This window comes from Ptychodera flava, chromosome 16 (assembly GCF_041260155.1).
Source record: "Ptychodera flava strain L36383 chromosome 16, AS_Pfla_20210202, whole genome shotgun sequence".
NCBI lineage: Eukaryota > Metazoa > Hemichordata > Enteropneusta > Ptychoderidae > Ptychodera > Ptychodera flava.
Window position 1 is genome coordinate 36,786,651 of NC_091943.1, and position 17,237 is coordinate 36,803,887.

Below are 17,237 nucleotides of genomic sequence, written 5' to 3' on the forward strand. Positions count from 1 at the left end.
TACAATGGAGCAACAACACAACTATTACACACGTTTTTTTTAATAACGCGAAACTAGCCTTTATTGCTATTAACTCACTCGTAGGATGTGCTGGAAAGTTTATTGCTCGGAAAAAGGTGAAACACACTTTTTGCGCTTGGCTGACTGGGCCTACGCTCTTCAGTAAGTGTGTGCATTACGTATATCATGGAGCTACCATTTTGGTAGCTCCATGCGTACTTATAGCAACTATACAGCTTACAAAGGGTTGGAAACGTCGGATCAGGTCGTAGTAAGTTGCTGTTACAGACCGCCAATGGCGTATACATATACGTTCACAAAGCCTTCACTTTTGTTCCTTGCTCGACTTTACTTAAGTTGTATTGATATGCATGAGAAAATGCACACCTTTATGCGTCACGTGATTACGTAACATCGATCAGCTATGCCCGTGTACAGCGACAGACGATGATCAACTCAATCGGCAGGCGACACTTTCATTTTCGTCGCGTTTTAAGGATTTGATATTTCACAGGATAAATTCTGACAATCGGCTTGCAGCAAATATTCGAAATGATGGTTTGGCCACGAACAATCGCCTTATTGGAACGTTACCTTTACTCACTCAGCATGAAGCAATTCCTGATGGCCTGCTCCGCATTGTTGATTATATATTCGCTAATACTCATCCAGTTCAAACCTAAACTTCCGCCGTGTGACTGTCAATCAATTTTGCTGTAAGTATGAATTAACTGTCATTTGAAAGCGATCCCTTTATCATGTGTTCAGCTGGCCCTGACTATCGATGCTGTGTTCCTGGCGTTATGCGGTGGGAGGCCGTATAACGCCGGGAACACACAGCATCGTACGCAGGGCTAGTGTTCAACTAGCCACACTCTTTTCGTTCAGCGTTAACTATAGTGCAAACAGCTCTGAGGGGAACTCTATTCTCTCTGTCTCTGCATGCCGTGTCTGGCAGTTCAACTGAAGTTTAGTTACTGAATGTTTCACAGCTTGTTTAGTAGCGGTATACACTCCGTCACATTTGTGGAGGGACCGTGACTTCGTATATTTCGTATTGTATGAATTATGTGGGCCTGTGAGGTTGAGAAATCCAACCATACAAGATGGCCCCTAGAAATCGTTTGACCATGTGCAATATGTTATATATCTCGGTTGAAGAAAGTGAAAGCCAGACATGGACTCTGTTTTGGCCTTTCTGTGTATTACAATGTGATACGACTATTGTTCTGTGGTCAAACGTTAGGTTGGATCAATCAATCACTTGAATGGATTTAGATTACTATTATGAAGTTGCTTAGCAATGTCAACGACAGAATGCAACGACTTTGAAAGCAATAGTGGTCTAATCGACATGACATGTAATTTAAATAAGTCTTTGTGACTGTCGTATTTGAGGTCCTTGAACATATCGATCTTTAAGAGGTTCCCCATACAGGTGATGGCAACAAACATAGCCACCGGCACCCAAAGGAACGATAAGGAAAACAAGCTGGCTGGTCGGGGAGGAGTGTTTGGTCACATCATCCCTGTCGTTTTTAATATAGGTGTATCGGGATAATTGTTTTAAACAGTGAATCAAATCAAGGATGAAATTCAATTGTCAACAAAACCAACAAAATGCATGTTTTACAGTTTTGTCGTATGTACAGACTCTGCCGACAAGAAGAGTGCTTACAAAATATTATGCAACTTCACCTAGTTTGTCAGTGGTTGTATGCCAGTGTTTGTTTTGGGAGATTTGGTGTACTACGCCGATGGATTAATGCCAATAGCATGAATAAGAATGAATTGTAACATTCTTTAGTTGTGGAGGTAACTTAATGCTGAGACTGACACTCTTCTTGGACATTTTTTCAAGAAGATGACTGTCCTTCAAATCCTTCATAGGGTCTTCTTTTGTAAATGAAGGGGAAAATAGGGTGTTTATAATTTAAGGCAAATTCTTTGTTTAATGTCACTCATGAGTTTAACTCAGAGATTTGTGGACGCTTTCGAATACAGATTTGGCCCTCTAAACTCGAAGTATTGCATAGTATACTGTGCATAAGCAACCTTAGTGATAATATAATATAATTTAGCCTATACAGCAAAATTCGAGGAAAAGTTTTCAGACTAATTCTGGAGGTGTCAACTACAATGTTGAAATCTCTTAAATGTGGACACTACATATATACAGCCATCATTTTTAATGTCGACATTGGATTTAGTTCCACATTTATTATTCATTCCGAACACTGAATTGGCATCCAAACTCGAATTGGTATCCAAACTCGAATCAAGTAGTCAGCAATACTGTATGTTACACACACCTTATCAAGGTTGTAATGACTAGCCGAATTCATGGCAATTTCATCGTGGAAAGAGTGAATGACAATAAATATTAATTTATTAGTACTCAGAAAATTCAAAAAGTGCTGACAAAGTCTCAGCTGCTTCTTTAAAAGTAGCATTTTAAAACATAAGAAATCGCATGCATTTTTGTTTCTTGTTGTACTTGGGCCTCAGCCCAAGTACATTTGTTTTCATTCCGTGGGAAAAAACTGTAAGGTATAACCATTTCTGGCTGAGACCAGGGAGGGCAAAATGTATTGGCTTCATCTTTCTTGGCATAATAAATGGCGTAATGATGTTAACTGAATGGAAGTGCTGCTCTCAGCCAGTCTTGAATAAGTGAGATGTGAATATAAATGCTTCTCTATCTGAGTTTTTGCCACAAAATCTTCTGAATATAATCAAAATGTGCATCGAAATGCACAATTAATGCACCCTCCGTTTACTAGGCGATGGCACGACCCTTGCTACACCCACTGGACGAGCCAAAGTGGGAGGGGTAATTTCGGTTTGGTCGAACAGGAGGGCTCGAGACCAGAATTTAACATTTAAACTTGAAACATGTTTAATCACTGACAAGATGTGGATTAGTGTTAATCAAAGAGAAAGTTTGAAAAGGAAAGGTTTTATATCCCGGACACAATGAAAAACATTACGCCTGGAAACTGTACCCCCGGTTGAGAATAGTAACGCCCACAGCGATGGAGAACACTTATCCTTGAGCTGAGAAAACCAGACCATCATTTCGAAATAGAGCTGCAGATTCGAGAAGCTCGTTAAAAATAGCTAGGTACACCCCATAAGGGGTGGTTTCGAGTCTGAGGGCAAATTTCGCCTCCTTCATTTAGAAATCGTACGTTTGTTTTTCCAGGGGAACACATCATTTGACACAAAATTTGCATGAAAAGGGGTCGCCAGTAAGCACGTGGTCAAATCTGGCATAAGAAACAATATGAAATGTTGGGTAAAGCCAATCCAAAATATACTGATTTGAACTTTTGTGTTTTGTAATTTATACCACTGCAGTAACATGACTTTTTTTTGACAACATCACACAATGTAATACGTTTTGAAACTGAATACTCCGACGTATTCTGTGTCCCCTTTGCTAAAAAATACGGTATGCCGATTACCATGTAAGGAGATGATGACGTCAAGACAGATTTGTAGTGCGTTTGGTCTTGGATGGTGCATGGTGCACGAAGTTTTGTCGAGGTAGCTTGTGTATTTATTTCCTAAATGGGAGATATTAGGATCGATCTAAAAGGCCGAAAAATGTTATGATACTCTAAGCGAGCTGAACTCCAATGCGAATGGTTGGATAATTTGGAGGATGTCTAGACTGATCTCGTCTCATTTATTTGGCGGTCAGTATTGAATTTCAACTGCGTCACAAGTTTGTGTCGAACGGTCAACGAACGATATTTTAGAAATCTGGAGACATGGCGCATCGCAGTTTTATTTTAGTATTTTATATTTTACAAAAGATGTAAGAAGCAATGATTTTGTTGAAAATTCTGAAAAAAATATAGGAAGATTTGATCGCGAACACATTTTCACTTGGGGGTCAACTAGCCCTGCGTACGATGCTGTGTGTTCCGCTACAGCTAACCGCCCCGCACACCACAGCCCTGCAAAGACCCGTACGTTGGGTCGGTGACTTCAAATCCATTTTGGGACTTGACGTAAAAAGCCAAATTACTGCCGAAATTCAGCGTTCTTGGGCCCAAGTCGTATCCCAGCCTACCTCAGCTACTCGATCGCTTCCAAAATGACGGTCTTTTATTCACTTCTCGTAAATAACCGTCGATGTCGGCAACTCTCTCGCTGGCCCTGCGTACGATGCTGCAGCTGTGTGTTAGCTGTAGCACATAGCATCGTACGCAGTGCTAGGGGTCAACATGGGGTCGCAGCCATGTTGCCTCAAAACTTATTTCTGTCTGCACTCAAAACTCAAAAATGTCGCATATGAACCTGAAAAATCGATGTAATTTTGTCAAACTTCGGCGAAATTTCAGCCTATAGACAAAATTTCATCTAGGTAAGGTAAATTTACTGAAATTTGATCACCTCGACAAATAATCCTGAGCTTTGAACGTGACAGCTCGCCTTCTCCGGGAAGTCATGCATCCGGCCACAGTCGCTCGAGAGCTATTCAGCTCTGGGACTATTCGCCCCATAGACGAGTATACAGAAGCGAGAAATACCTCGCTTCTGTATACTCGTCTATGGGGCGAATAGTCCCAGAGCTGAATAGCTCTCGAGCGACTGTGATCCGGCCAGCTGCCCATATGGCCGGGTGCATGAGATTGTTTTCAAGCGACGGCGGCAGACCGTACGGGGCTCTGGATATGAACCTACCGCCGGTGTAGCTGTAATAACTGTTGCGTTGTTTTTAATCACCATGGACGAAGTCCGAGGGACTTATAGGTTTGGTCATGTCCGTGCGTCCGTCCGTCCGTTCACGCCTACAGTACCCAACCCCATACAGATGCACGTCGATTTGTTTCACAATGCTATCAAATTTGGCCGTGTTAGAGGACTTTTTAGTTTACACCTCCATAGACTCCCATGTATAAGGCAGTTCTCCATAGACTCGCATGTATGATGCCAAGAAAATAAAAATTTAGTTTCTCATCGTATTCATATTGCCTAAAGGATGCAGTGACACAGTTTTTTTGTCCCCACGGATAAAGTCCAGGGGGCTTATAGATTGGCTCATATCCGTCAGTGAGTGCATCAGTGAGTCCATCGGTTCACGCAGATATCTCAGACATTTTGACAAAATATCATGTGACCTTGGTGACCTTTGACCTCAAATATACATTATTGTCCATGACTCAGTAACCACAAGTGCTAAACCTTTCATATTTGGTATGGGACACCTTATGATGCCACATATTGTACTCCATTAATTATGTGCATATCTAATTATGAGCGAGCCAATAGAGCAAGAGGTCTGATTTTTGGTATATAGGAATAACTTAGCAATACAATTATTTTGACAAAATGTCACGTGACCTCGATGACCTTTGACCTCAATATACATATTTGTCCACAACTCAGTAACCACAAGTGCTACATCCTTCATATTTGGTATGATAAGACACCTTATGACACCACATATTGTACCTCATTAATTATGCGCATATATAATTTTGAGCGCGCCAATAGAGCTGGAGGTCTGATTTTTGGTATATAGGAATAACTTAGCAATACAATTATTTTGACAAAATGTCACGTGACCTCGATGACCTTTGACCTCAAATATATATATTTGTCCACAACTCAGTAACCACAAGTGCTACACCCTTCATAAATGGTATGATGGGACACCTTATGACACCACATATTGTACCTCATTAATTATGCACATATCTAATACTGAGCAAGCCAATAGAGCTGGATGTCCGATTTTTGGTATATAGGGATAACTATAGGGTAGAAATCTAAATATGCCCATCTAAATATTAGACATCTACCATCGAGAAAAAAGAAATTTGCTGTAATTTGAATATTTAAGGAGTTTAAGCAATTCCCACTATAAATAAAGAACCCCTGCCTCAAACTCCACAAAAGTTGCTAGACATATTTTGCCGTTGTCATGCCATTGCTTCGTTTAATAACCAGTTAATCAAATGCCTCATTGACAGGAGGAAATTCAAGACCATATTTGAATAGTAGTATATATTGTCCTCAAAATTACTCTATCACGGCCCAAGTACTCATTGCCTTCAGCAATACTGTCTTGTTATTCATGATATTGTTTTAGGAATCATAGATTCTATGTTTGTTGCAGGAACGATTAGGCTTTCGTCTGATGTTTCACCTTATGGACTGCTTGTTCAAGAATACAAATTGATGTACCTGTTTCGAGCTTTGTAGAGAAATTGAACGTGCTTCCTGTATTTTATTCTCATAGCGAAAGTAGCGTGGAATTTATGACATATCGATGCTTTATGGATGATGATAACCAGATATGATCAATTGAGAGGTGTCATTGTGCAGTGTAGCAAACACCTAAATACATAAACTACTCACTGGTTTGCGGATCAACTTCTCTATTTGTCGTTAGGCTAGAAAAAGATCCAAGGATGTCACTCAATGGAATTCTTTTCAAAGACGCTGAAGACGCGGTCAAAGACACCGGCAACGAGGTCAAAATAGACACCGGTTTTGCAGCGAATATCAACGACCGCGCCGATGATGATGATAGCGAGAATGATGATATTGACGGCGGTGATGGAATGGAGGAGACGCTGGCACCAGAAAGTTCCATCAAGAATTACAATTACAGGTGAGAATTAGATTTGATTTTATCATACCACTCAAGGAAGTTTAAAATATGCAGGTGTAATTATAGGTAGAGGGAGTATGCTATTTGACGTCATTATGTATGGCGAGCTCCGAATAAGAATGTGATCAGCAGTGAACAAGGCATTTTTGAAAGGAATGTTATTTTTTTTTAAATAACGGTTAAGAAAAAATAATTTTGTCTGATAGTTGTCGTAGACAACGATGGCTGCCAGTTGCAGACTTTATCGAATGGAATATAGTTAATGTCTATGATCGGAACCACCGTGACAAGTGACAGTGTGCATTTCACGACCTGTCGATGTCCTTGAACGACATTGCTTCGCTGATTTACGCTAAAAAAGTTGCAACTTTTGATGTATTCGGAAACTTTCCATCATTTTGTCCATGTTTGCAAAATACATTTTCTTGTTCTTCAAGTGAGCCATGTTGAAATGATCAGTGTTCAAGTGAACACTCAATAATTATGTAACGTTTGACAACGTAAATGTCATTAATTGTTGACAAATGGATTTTTGTCTGGATAAGGACTAATTTGTCAACATTAACATGGCGTTTTTTAAACACATTACGTGGTGTTTGCAGGGCTGATACTTTGTATATCTTAATTTGCTTCAGCAAGAGGAAGATTATGCACTTGTTTTCCGATACAAAAGTTATCAAGGGTGGCAGCCATGCAGAGTGGTAAAAGTTGTGAATGACAAATCATCTGCAGCCACTCGGTGAAGAACGTTGACTCAACAATCTGTTATCTAGACGACACAACACAAATCCTTGGTCTTTCATCTCCATGGATACGTGTAACTTGAAACTTTCCAAACACAAAGTTTTGCTGAGGTTTAGGCTGCGTTCAAAAATGGGGGCTGCAGGAATTCAGGGGGATTTGAAATTTTTGGGGGTAGTAGAGGGGGGACTTGAAAATTTTCCATAGGGTGTAGGGGTGATCTGAAAATATTTTGGTACCCAATTCCTTTTACTTTTCCAGATTCCAGAGTTTGGTAATAAATTCATTGAAAAATTAATAAAATTATTATGTCAGCCAATTGCCATGGCTGATTACACAATTTCTTAAATCATCTTATAGTATTTCATGAGTTAAGTTGAAAAAAACTTAAATGTATGAATGCTATTGAATTTTCATAAGAAAAACAAAAAATTGTAATAGGGGACAAAATTTGCAGATGTTGATTATTTTTGAATATTTGTTTTCTGTGTAGTTTCTCCCCACAGCATGCTGAAACACGTAGTATTCAACTTGTCAATCACTGTATGTGCATATATTCAACTCACATTCCCCAAGGTACAGTATACAAGCATAACAAATGACTGAGCTGTCTATACATATCTTAGCACTGGCTTAAAACAGATGAAAATTAAAACAAACTTGCGACCAGGTGGCCATAATGGATCATATAAACACTCCTTTTTAGGAAGTTGATATGAAAATGTATAGAAAGTTATCACAAAAAATTGCAGCGACTGTCCCCTTTCACAAGTCATTGATGAAATGAAATGCATTGTACATCCTGTGTTCAACAAGGTCAATATCTTGGCATTTCAGCAGAGTTTGTAAGAATTCTTAAAGAATGTAATGATAACTCAGAAGCTGCATTGCGCCACAATGATCCCTACCAAAAAAGTAGAAAACTAAACCGTGACTTTGACGACTGAATGTGTTGAAAAGATAATCGTAATATAGATTTCTATTAGAAAATTTTAGATACTGCTGGCAGATAGTAAATGAAAAAGAAACAAGTTTTTGAAAATCTGATTGGCATAAATTTTAATGATCTCTGACAATAGATAAAATACAACACAGGTGGATACTTTGGAAAATTCTCCAATAAGTAACTTTGCACACTCCCTGAACATTGCCTGGTATTGGATGATATCATGTAAAGTCTGTCATCCATATGGAGCAGCAAGCAATGGTGGCAGGCATGAAAGGACATCAGAGGCAGGAAAAGAAAAAAGAGGAGGCAGTGAAGCCATATGAGAGTTATGACTGGGGTGACCTGGTAAGGAGTGGAAGCATAATGAAACTGAAAGTTAAAGAACTGGACAAGTATCTGCAAAATCACAGCATAACAACAGCAGGACTAACAAAAGGGGACAAAGTCGAAACGATTCGCTGCCACTTTTATCAAGAACAGGGTAAAGAGAGCTCTAGTGATTCTTCAAGTGACAGTGACAGTGAGAGTAACAGAGATAGCTCTGACTCTGATTTAGTTGAGGAAGAGTTTGGTCCATCTGATGCCAGTGATAGTGAAATATATACAACAAGATCAGGCAGAAGAGCAACAACATGGAAGACCAGGAGACATGACAGTTTATATCAATGAACAAGGCTCAAGGGGACAATAGTTGGTACAATATCATTGTTTACAAAATAGTGTTCACTTTGGTACACATTGGAGATAAAGCGCATCTTTTTGTTTGTTGATACATTTACGTCAGCCTTTTCCTATTGAATACATTTAGAGTAGCTAAGATGAGAATGATCAGTAGCAATACATTTAACTTAATATTTTTTCATAACCTTTTAGTGTTGTATCAACATGATCATTTTCGTGTACTTTAAATCTTTTAAAATCATGTTGAAATATTTAATGCTTGTTAACATCCCCCGAGTATGAATATGCATCAATGTTTCACATATTGACATTTCAATTCTTGGCTGGACTGAAATGCAATGCCCAGCAGTATAAGTGTTGATGACACATTTGCAGACTGTGTTGATATATACAGCTGAATACTGAGTATTTCAACATGATGAGGTGTAAAATGAGACATTGGAGTTCATACAAAGAGCAATAATACTGAAATCAGGATATGAACTTCATTGTTTAGTAGTATTGTTCGTTTAACACATGTTCGACCATATAATAGTTGGGGGAACTTGAAAATTTTTGATCATATAGGGATTTGAAATTGTTTAGGGGTACTGAGGAGGGAATCTGAAAAACATTAGATTTCAATCGCGAATCCTCCAGCTATCGCCTCACCAATTTTTTTGAACGTGGCCTTACTATCACACTGCCTGGACAAATACATTCAAGTTAAGTTATACTTTAAAATATTTGTGCAGGCAGTGTGATAGTTCAAACAGAGTGTATGTACACTACTGGCTTTCATTTCACTTTTCATTTGTTATTGCTTTATTTCAGGCAAACATACACATTGTCACATTTCAGCAACTATTGTTATTTACTCTATCTATTTGTAACAAATAAATAATCAATGAGAAAACATCGTAGACTAAACCCCTATGATCACATATATTTTACTGGATTTCTTTTCAACAGACTGTCACAATACATCTGTGAGATTTATCATCCAGCAAAATATATTGGTCATATACAAATTAATCAATTTTTCTGTAGTGATAGATATAATTCCTGAACTGCAACAGTGCATGTTATTCCCATGACATCCCAGGCTGGACCAACAAAATTATCTACTCAGAAACGAGCAGTCGCTTATTGGAAGGGTTTTGCTTTTTTATTACCTATGTTGGCGTTGACTTCACCATTTTTAGAGTTCAAAAAGACTAGTTTATGATTAAAGATTTATGTAACCGAGCATCACATGGCAGCCAAATTCCCAATGTTTTCATTTACAATTCTCCCGTTTTTCTCTTTCTCTTTCTTCAGTCGCTTTTTAAACGAAACACTGTCATTGCAAATGTACATTGAATATCTAAGAGTGAACGACTTTTACAACCAATGGAAGTTTAATACATCATCAGCTGGTGCTTTTAGGTAAGTCAAAACTATATCATTTTCTTCATGGTACTATAATTGCCACTTACATTGACCAATGCACACAGATCATGCAGCTAGTATTATAAAAAAAATACAACAGCTAATATGCAAGGGCAGCCTCCGTCATCCATCGCACACCTTAGACTGTTTTAATCATTCCTTCATACTATGAGCCCCAGTGTTGTAAAATGATTGTATACCGGAAAAGAGAGCCAATATGAAATTGTCCAACATCAACTTTTTGACTTTTTGTCAGTGTGTCAACTTTTTCTGTCCTCGCACACCTCTTTTCAGCAAATGAACAGAGTTGTCAAATTTTGGTACTACCGGTATTTTTCAGCATATTTTATTATTATTTGAAAAGCCATCATATATTTGTGAAAACCTTGGAGAGAGGTGGAAAAACGCATCAAAGCTCGATAACAACTAACAGACAGCACAGTGGGGGAAAAAAGGATAATATGTTTCGACTGCTCACTGAAACGTAAACACAGATGTTGAACAACAGAGTTTATTGATTGAACCCTAGTATCATGCTCTGTTGAAAATAGATAAAGTATTTCATGCATGACCAGTGGACACAGAAATTTGAAAAACTGTCTTCTTTCCCGTTAACTAAGGATACTTAAGCTCACTGTTGGTGAGTAGACTAAATGGCTTATATTATTGATTATTTTACAGACGAATGCTGGTTCGTCGATCAAATTCGGATAAAGACATGTTCCTTACCAAGTACAACTCACAAGTGGGTAACAGGTATGGATATACCAGCGCATTCTGGACAAAGTTTAAAATTACTCCAGCCATGATGAATGCATTCCCTATGGTAAGTTTGAAGAGCCTTTTGAAAATGAATTGGGAAATGCAAACAGAGAGGGGAGGCAGAGACACAGACAGACAGACAGACAGACAGTGATAGAAAGAGTGCTTTTATGTAGTATGTATGTTTGTTCTGCATCAAGCCAGTCCTCACCAGAATTTCCGTTAATGGATATAATATCTCATAGGCCAGATAGCAGTCAGAATTACTGTTATTCTAGGAAACTGATAAAGTGGATAGAACAATGAGGACGTCAGAGTTCATAATCAAAGTTCACATCTTTATTTATTGATGTACTTAAAAAAAGCGTCTCTTCCTGGCATTTACCTTAGAAATAGTATTCACAAACAAAGTGTTTGATTGCACAATCCCATCTTAGAAAAGTTTACTTAAATGCATAATCTTTAAATGAATATATACCATGATGATTTTATAATGATCTTATCACACACATTGTTTTTCTCTTCAGCCTTTTCCATTATTCATGTGTTTGGTTCCTTTTAGATTTCTGTATTTTGTTCATTATATCTAAAAATCATGCATTTTATTTTATGATTCTTTAGGAGACGCCGCCAAACCTTGGTTCTTTACATAGGTGTGCTGTGGTAGGACCCAATGAAATTCTTAAAAACACAAGCTGTGGAAAGGAGATAGATAAAGCTGATTTTGTATTCAGGTAATATTGAAAATTTCATTTAATAGTGTAAACATTGACCTGCTAAGGGTATATGCTTTCAATGTCAGAAATTTAATGTTTCGCATAATTTTTTTCTGTATGTGACAAATATACACTATTTATGTATATAAAGGGCATATATCATATTACATAAGACAAGTCGGAGAACGCTTTAGTGTGACCTTACCTGTTTTATTGGTGATTTTTCAAGTATTGCAAAAATGAACCGGAACCCCAGCCTTAAGCATAATAACAGTTTATCATTTGATTACTGATATTCATATTTCACAATTGTGACATTGATTAATATTTCTCAGCTGGACATGCCCAATAAGCCAGTGTTGTGCCTGCATCAGTTTTGTAGTATATGTCTCCACTCTCCAAGCAATGAGAATTCTAAATAACCAAAGTGCAATTTTTAACATGATCACTGCACTTCTATCGTTCATTCAATGCTACCCTTGACATGTAATGGTATGTTCATTATTTTCAGTGAGTTTGATGAAATTGAATGCTCTGTTATGGGATTCGTACTATTATAATGTATAGATTTGCTGATATCTCTCATCAACATAAATTGTATTATTTTATTTTATTTTATTATTAAACCTTGTTTAATGAGGGTAGCCTGGTAAGCTTCAGTAAAGATGCTTATCTTCCCCAGGGCCCTCAAATGAACATACAAACTGATAAAAAGCAGAACAACATGAAATATGACAAACAAAGCTAGCACAATACAATGCACAGAAAAAAGTGGCCAGGAGTGAACCTGCATATAAGGAAAAATGAATGCACAATCACACTAAATGATAAAAACAATTTGAAAAGAAAGCTAAAACTCATAAAAACAAAAATTATTCCGTATAAGCTTTAAGGTAAGCAGTTTTAAAACTGCTCAATGAGTTACTAGATTTCATATTTACATCAACATTATTCCACTGATTGGCACTATTTACAGTAAACCCTTTTCTATAAAAATCCTTATTTGTTGCAGGAACTACTAACAATTTTTGTATCTTAGATCGTGTAACTCTTTTATGATCAATTTCGGTAAAAAGACTTGTCATATATTGCTGTGCAAGATTGTTTAAACATTTAAAAACTGTACAAACATTCTTATAAACTATTCTATCTGGTAATGGCATTATATACATTGTTTTAAATAAATGCTTGGTCGAAGCGTTATACCTTGCATCACACATCACTCTGATAGCGCGTTTCTGAATCTTATGCAACCTTTTCATAAACAGTGATGCTCCCCATAAATGACAACAGTAATCCAAGTGTGGTAAAATATTGCGAACTGTCTCAAACATAAATCAGTTCCTGCATCAAACAATGCAACAGATACAGTCTAAATATTATATCGATAAAAAATCAAAACTAGTTTAACATCTATCTCTGAGCTTCTTGATATGAATTACTAGCCTGTAAGGACCAGACTGAGGAACAGTATTTTATTAAATGCACAGTCATGTATGTCTTTAACACATTTATTGAAGAAGATCCATTTCTAAGAATACACTGCTCTGCATGTGAATTTGCTGAAAGAGTTTAGCATACGATCAAACTCGTCTTTAGTCCCACTTATAGACAATTCATAAATCAAGATATGGTAATTTCTGGCTTCTTCCAAACTTACATACAAATGGGCTAAACTTGCTGCCTGTTACCGTGACGACAAACTGTTACGTATCGTATATAGCTACGTTGTAGATGACACTCGTAAATTGACATCTTTTCAGCTAATCCTGGATCCTCTCCTCAAGAGACACACAGACAGACAAACAAACAATCAGACACACACACACACAGAAACAAACAAACAAAACACAAAGCAAAGCAGGGATATAACGCTTTATGTAGCATCGCACCCTTGTTCTCTAACACTACCATGATATCTTTGGGCACACAGTCCATGTAGCCGACAATGAGATGCTAATGATATGCGTAGTGTAACTCCTCGACTAACTTTCAGCTGGTCGCTCACTTTCTACTATTTTTATAGTATTTTATACAAAGGCACAGACTTATTCTACCTGCAACTTAAAACTGATAGTGATTTTGTAGTTCATTCTTTACTATTTTGCGTAGTATTTGATAGCCTGTATCAGACAGTTCGTGTTCGTGTCGGCTACATAGACTATCTGCCTATCTTTGTATCGTTAGTACTTGTGGAAAGCTTCGTCAATTTTTCTAGATTTTACCAGATATATACCATTATGTCTAAATTAATTATCCTGTTGACAAACATTTGTAGGTTATAGAATCCCATTGCTGGCATTCAGTGCAAATATCTTTATCTAAACAAACCTTGTTCAATATGCAAGACATTTCAGAATTTGCCAACTAGTACTGATATTTCAAAGCCAACCATTACATGGTGTACTTTTTCATCATTTTTGCAATCCATACTTGTACCTAGTTTCATCGAGAGGGCATTATGAAAAAATTATTTCACGACATTTGGCAGGCAACAATAAACCCTGGAGCAAGAGGCATGCATTTGAATTGCTAGAGAAAGCTGGTCATGGATATACATTAATATACATATTGGGTATAAACTCTTTGATTGACACATCCATGTTGTATTCCCCATATGCCAAAAAAAACTGGCCCAAATCAACAATTTAAATTAATTGCAAATATCCTAGACATGCAGGGTTTCATATTCCTATGATTTAATAGCTCTGACGAGACAAGATTTCGAGTCACGTCAGAGTGTTGTAATTTTAAGTTGAAGTTGATCAGTTAAAACAGTATATTTTGATTTTTTTTCAGGTACAACTTCAACACTCCCGGTAAATTTACCCCTGACATTGGTTGTAAAAGCAACCTTACCATCATTGGACCAAGTGTCTTGAAATCACGGTAATAAAATACAATTATCCCTTTATCCAATATTTTGAATGACGTCACCTCTCCAATACTGTAATAAATGTCATCACAACCCTTTAAGTCGCAAAAGAACAATTCCAAATTAATTCATCTTGTGGCATTTGTGCTATAACAAATTGCAGCAATCTAGTTGCCTTGACACGACCATCACCCGTAAATGTTTCCATCGTTGAAGCCTGAAGGCACTGTTCATTATCTCTTTATGCATAATAACACTTACCATGTTAAACTATGAACTCCGATATGTTTCCTTTGTATGTAACCATCTACAGGTTCCAGAGCCTTCAGGAGGTACGAGATCGGAAGTATTATATAGAAAACGCAACAGCTTTGAAAGGTTATCTTGGCATTCTACTAGCAAATCAAGGAATGGCCTCGCTCGGCATGAAGGCAAGACGACTTATGAAGAATGAAACCCTGTTTTTCAATCCAGTGATATTCAGAGATTTCAAGACAATTTTAACACAAAAGTACAATTATACAAGGATGCTGTCCATGGGTAAGTTTAAGATATCACATCTATGAAATGACTCAACGTTCCAGAAGAGTCGGCCTAGAACTAGATTTCCCCAGAAATGCTCAAACAAAGACGCAAGAAACATAGGACACATTCAGATTCATAAAGAAAGATAATGTAGATGTGTAGAGAGAAATGAGACTTGGTTAGAGTTGGTGAGTTGGTAAAATGAAAGCACCTCATCAAATCCTTAGTTATTGGTTTACTTTTTATATGAACCATTTTGACCGGGATGGCCTCTATATACATGAGCGGGGCATCTGACCATGCACGACAATGTTGAATGTTTTATGTTATCTAAAATTTGATGCATTTCTGCTCATCCTAACTACAAAATTGTTTGCAGTAATATCTTCGATTTTTGTGATATTTTTAAGTCTCCACTTTTCAATCGGAGAATAAAATCAGCTCCCTGACATTGTTAGTTTTCAAAATCTACCAAACCAGTTCTTTGCCAAGAGCCTGTTTGAATCGGTTTGGTTAATAGGCAATGTTTTAAACCTAGTATTTGAATTTCCCCCAGTGTTAAAATATGCATCTCGCAAATTACAGTCAAATATTTTACACGGAAATGTCATCGTAATGTTTTGCTTGATCTCGTATGTATGTTTGTCCAAATGAATGAACACTAGATTCGGCATAAACAGTGGCCTGTCTAAGAGAACAATAAACAACAGTTGTAACACACCAACAACAAGAATTCTGCATTTAGTCTTTTATGAGCGGTGCACCATGACTGCTGAGGAGCAGTGACCATATTATAACAACAGTCATGGGTCTTTCTTTTTCTTGTAGGAATGTTTACATCACTAGCGGCTCTTTCAATGTGTAAAGAAGTCCATCTGTATGGTATCTGGCCGTTCAGAAAGGACTACAAGGGAGTGCCCGTACCTTTTTACTATAGTGAAGAACAAAGGACATACCATAGCATTGGTGAATACAAAATACTTCGTGATCTTCACGAACAAGGAGGCTTGCGTCTTCATCTAGGTCCATGTACGTGACAACCAAGTGAAAATTAATTATTTTACTTTAAAGTTATTTCACTTTTGTACATCAGTTCCGAGCCAAAGTTTTTTCTCAATTGCAGTCAATATTGCCCATTGTTGACTGAGTACTAAAGCATCACAGTACAAATTTGTGTATACGATATCATTGGACAGGTAAATGTTGGAAACGGAACTATCTTGGCAAATATTCAGTCTGTGAAACAGATTGAAAGCTATACTTCATTGAACATGCTATATCACGGAGTGATCTGTGATATTATCGTGAACTTCATCATCGATGTTTTTCGCTGACGCTCTGACGATCTTCTTTCTACGCAATTTCCTTGTTAAATAAATCCCAAACATGTAGTACTAGTGTGTTGAAAGGAAACTATTTTTTTTGCATTAAAGAGCGCACAATAATAAAAAAAAGAATACTGTCTCCTAGACAATGACTTGTGGCAGATTATGGTGGTGTTGAACAAAAGTATGCAACTGCCTACCCTTGAACTTCGATGTCTCCAATTTCTCACTGTTCTGTGAATAAATATGTGACGAATGTTGTGCCCCATTCAAAAAAATTAATAGACACCCCTATCTATCAATTTGACCTGCATATGTGTGTATTTTTTGGATATAACCATCTGTCAACACAACCATCTGTAAATCAACTATTCAAATTTAAGTAATGAGACAGCGTAGACTTCCCTTGGTCAGATGAGAATGCTCTCATGGCGATCAGATGGCTTCTTGGAGACCTAGACCAGCCATGCACTCAGGGGCAACTGACATTCAAGATCAGCTAAGTATTATGTGTGAACAAGCGCAACGGGGAAAGGAATGGGGCAGTGAAAATCAAAGTAAGACTTCCATGGCCCCGTGTGGTAGACATGCATTTCATTTAGTTGTAGCTCATGAGAATCAT

The 17,237-nt window shown here is 37.5% G+C and overlaps 1 protein-coding gene across 2 annotated transcripts; it reads left to right on the forward strand.

The window, feature by feature from the left end:
• Nucleotides 1–397: 397 nt before the first annotated feature.
• Nucleotides 398–16,917, forward strand: LOC139114735 (alpha-N-acetylneuraminide alpha-2,8-sialyltransferase-like). 2 transcript variants are annotated; one of them, XM_070676611.1, is made up of 8 exons: nucleotides 398–716; nucleotides 6,410–6,631; nucleotides 10,302–10,409; nucleotides 11,094–11,238; nucleotides 11,796–11,908; nucleotides 14,690–14,779; nucleotides 15,079–15,305; nucleotides 16,119–16,917. In XM_070676611.1, the coding sequence occupies exons 1-8, from the start codon at nucleotides 553–555 to the stop codon at nucleotides 16,325–16,327; spliced, it is 1,278 nt and encodes a 425-aa protein (XP_070532712.1). In that variant the 5' UTR covers nucleotides 398–552; the 3' UTR covers nucleotides 16,328–16,917. The 2 variants fall into 2 exon arrangements, with proteins under 2 accessions (XP_070532712.1, XP_070532713.1); XM_070676612.1 differs by lacking the exon at nucleotides 398–716 and adding an exon at nucleotides 3,513–3,701.
• Nucleotides 16,918–17,237: the final 320 nt, after the last annotated feature.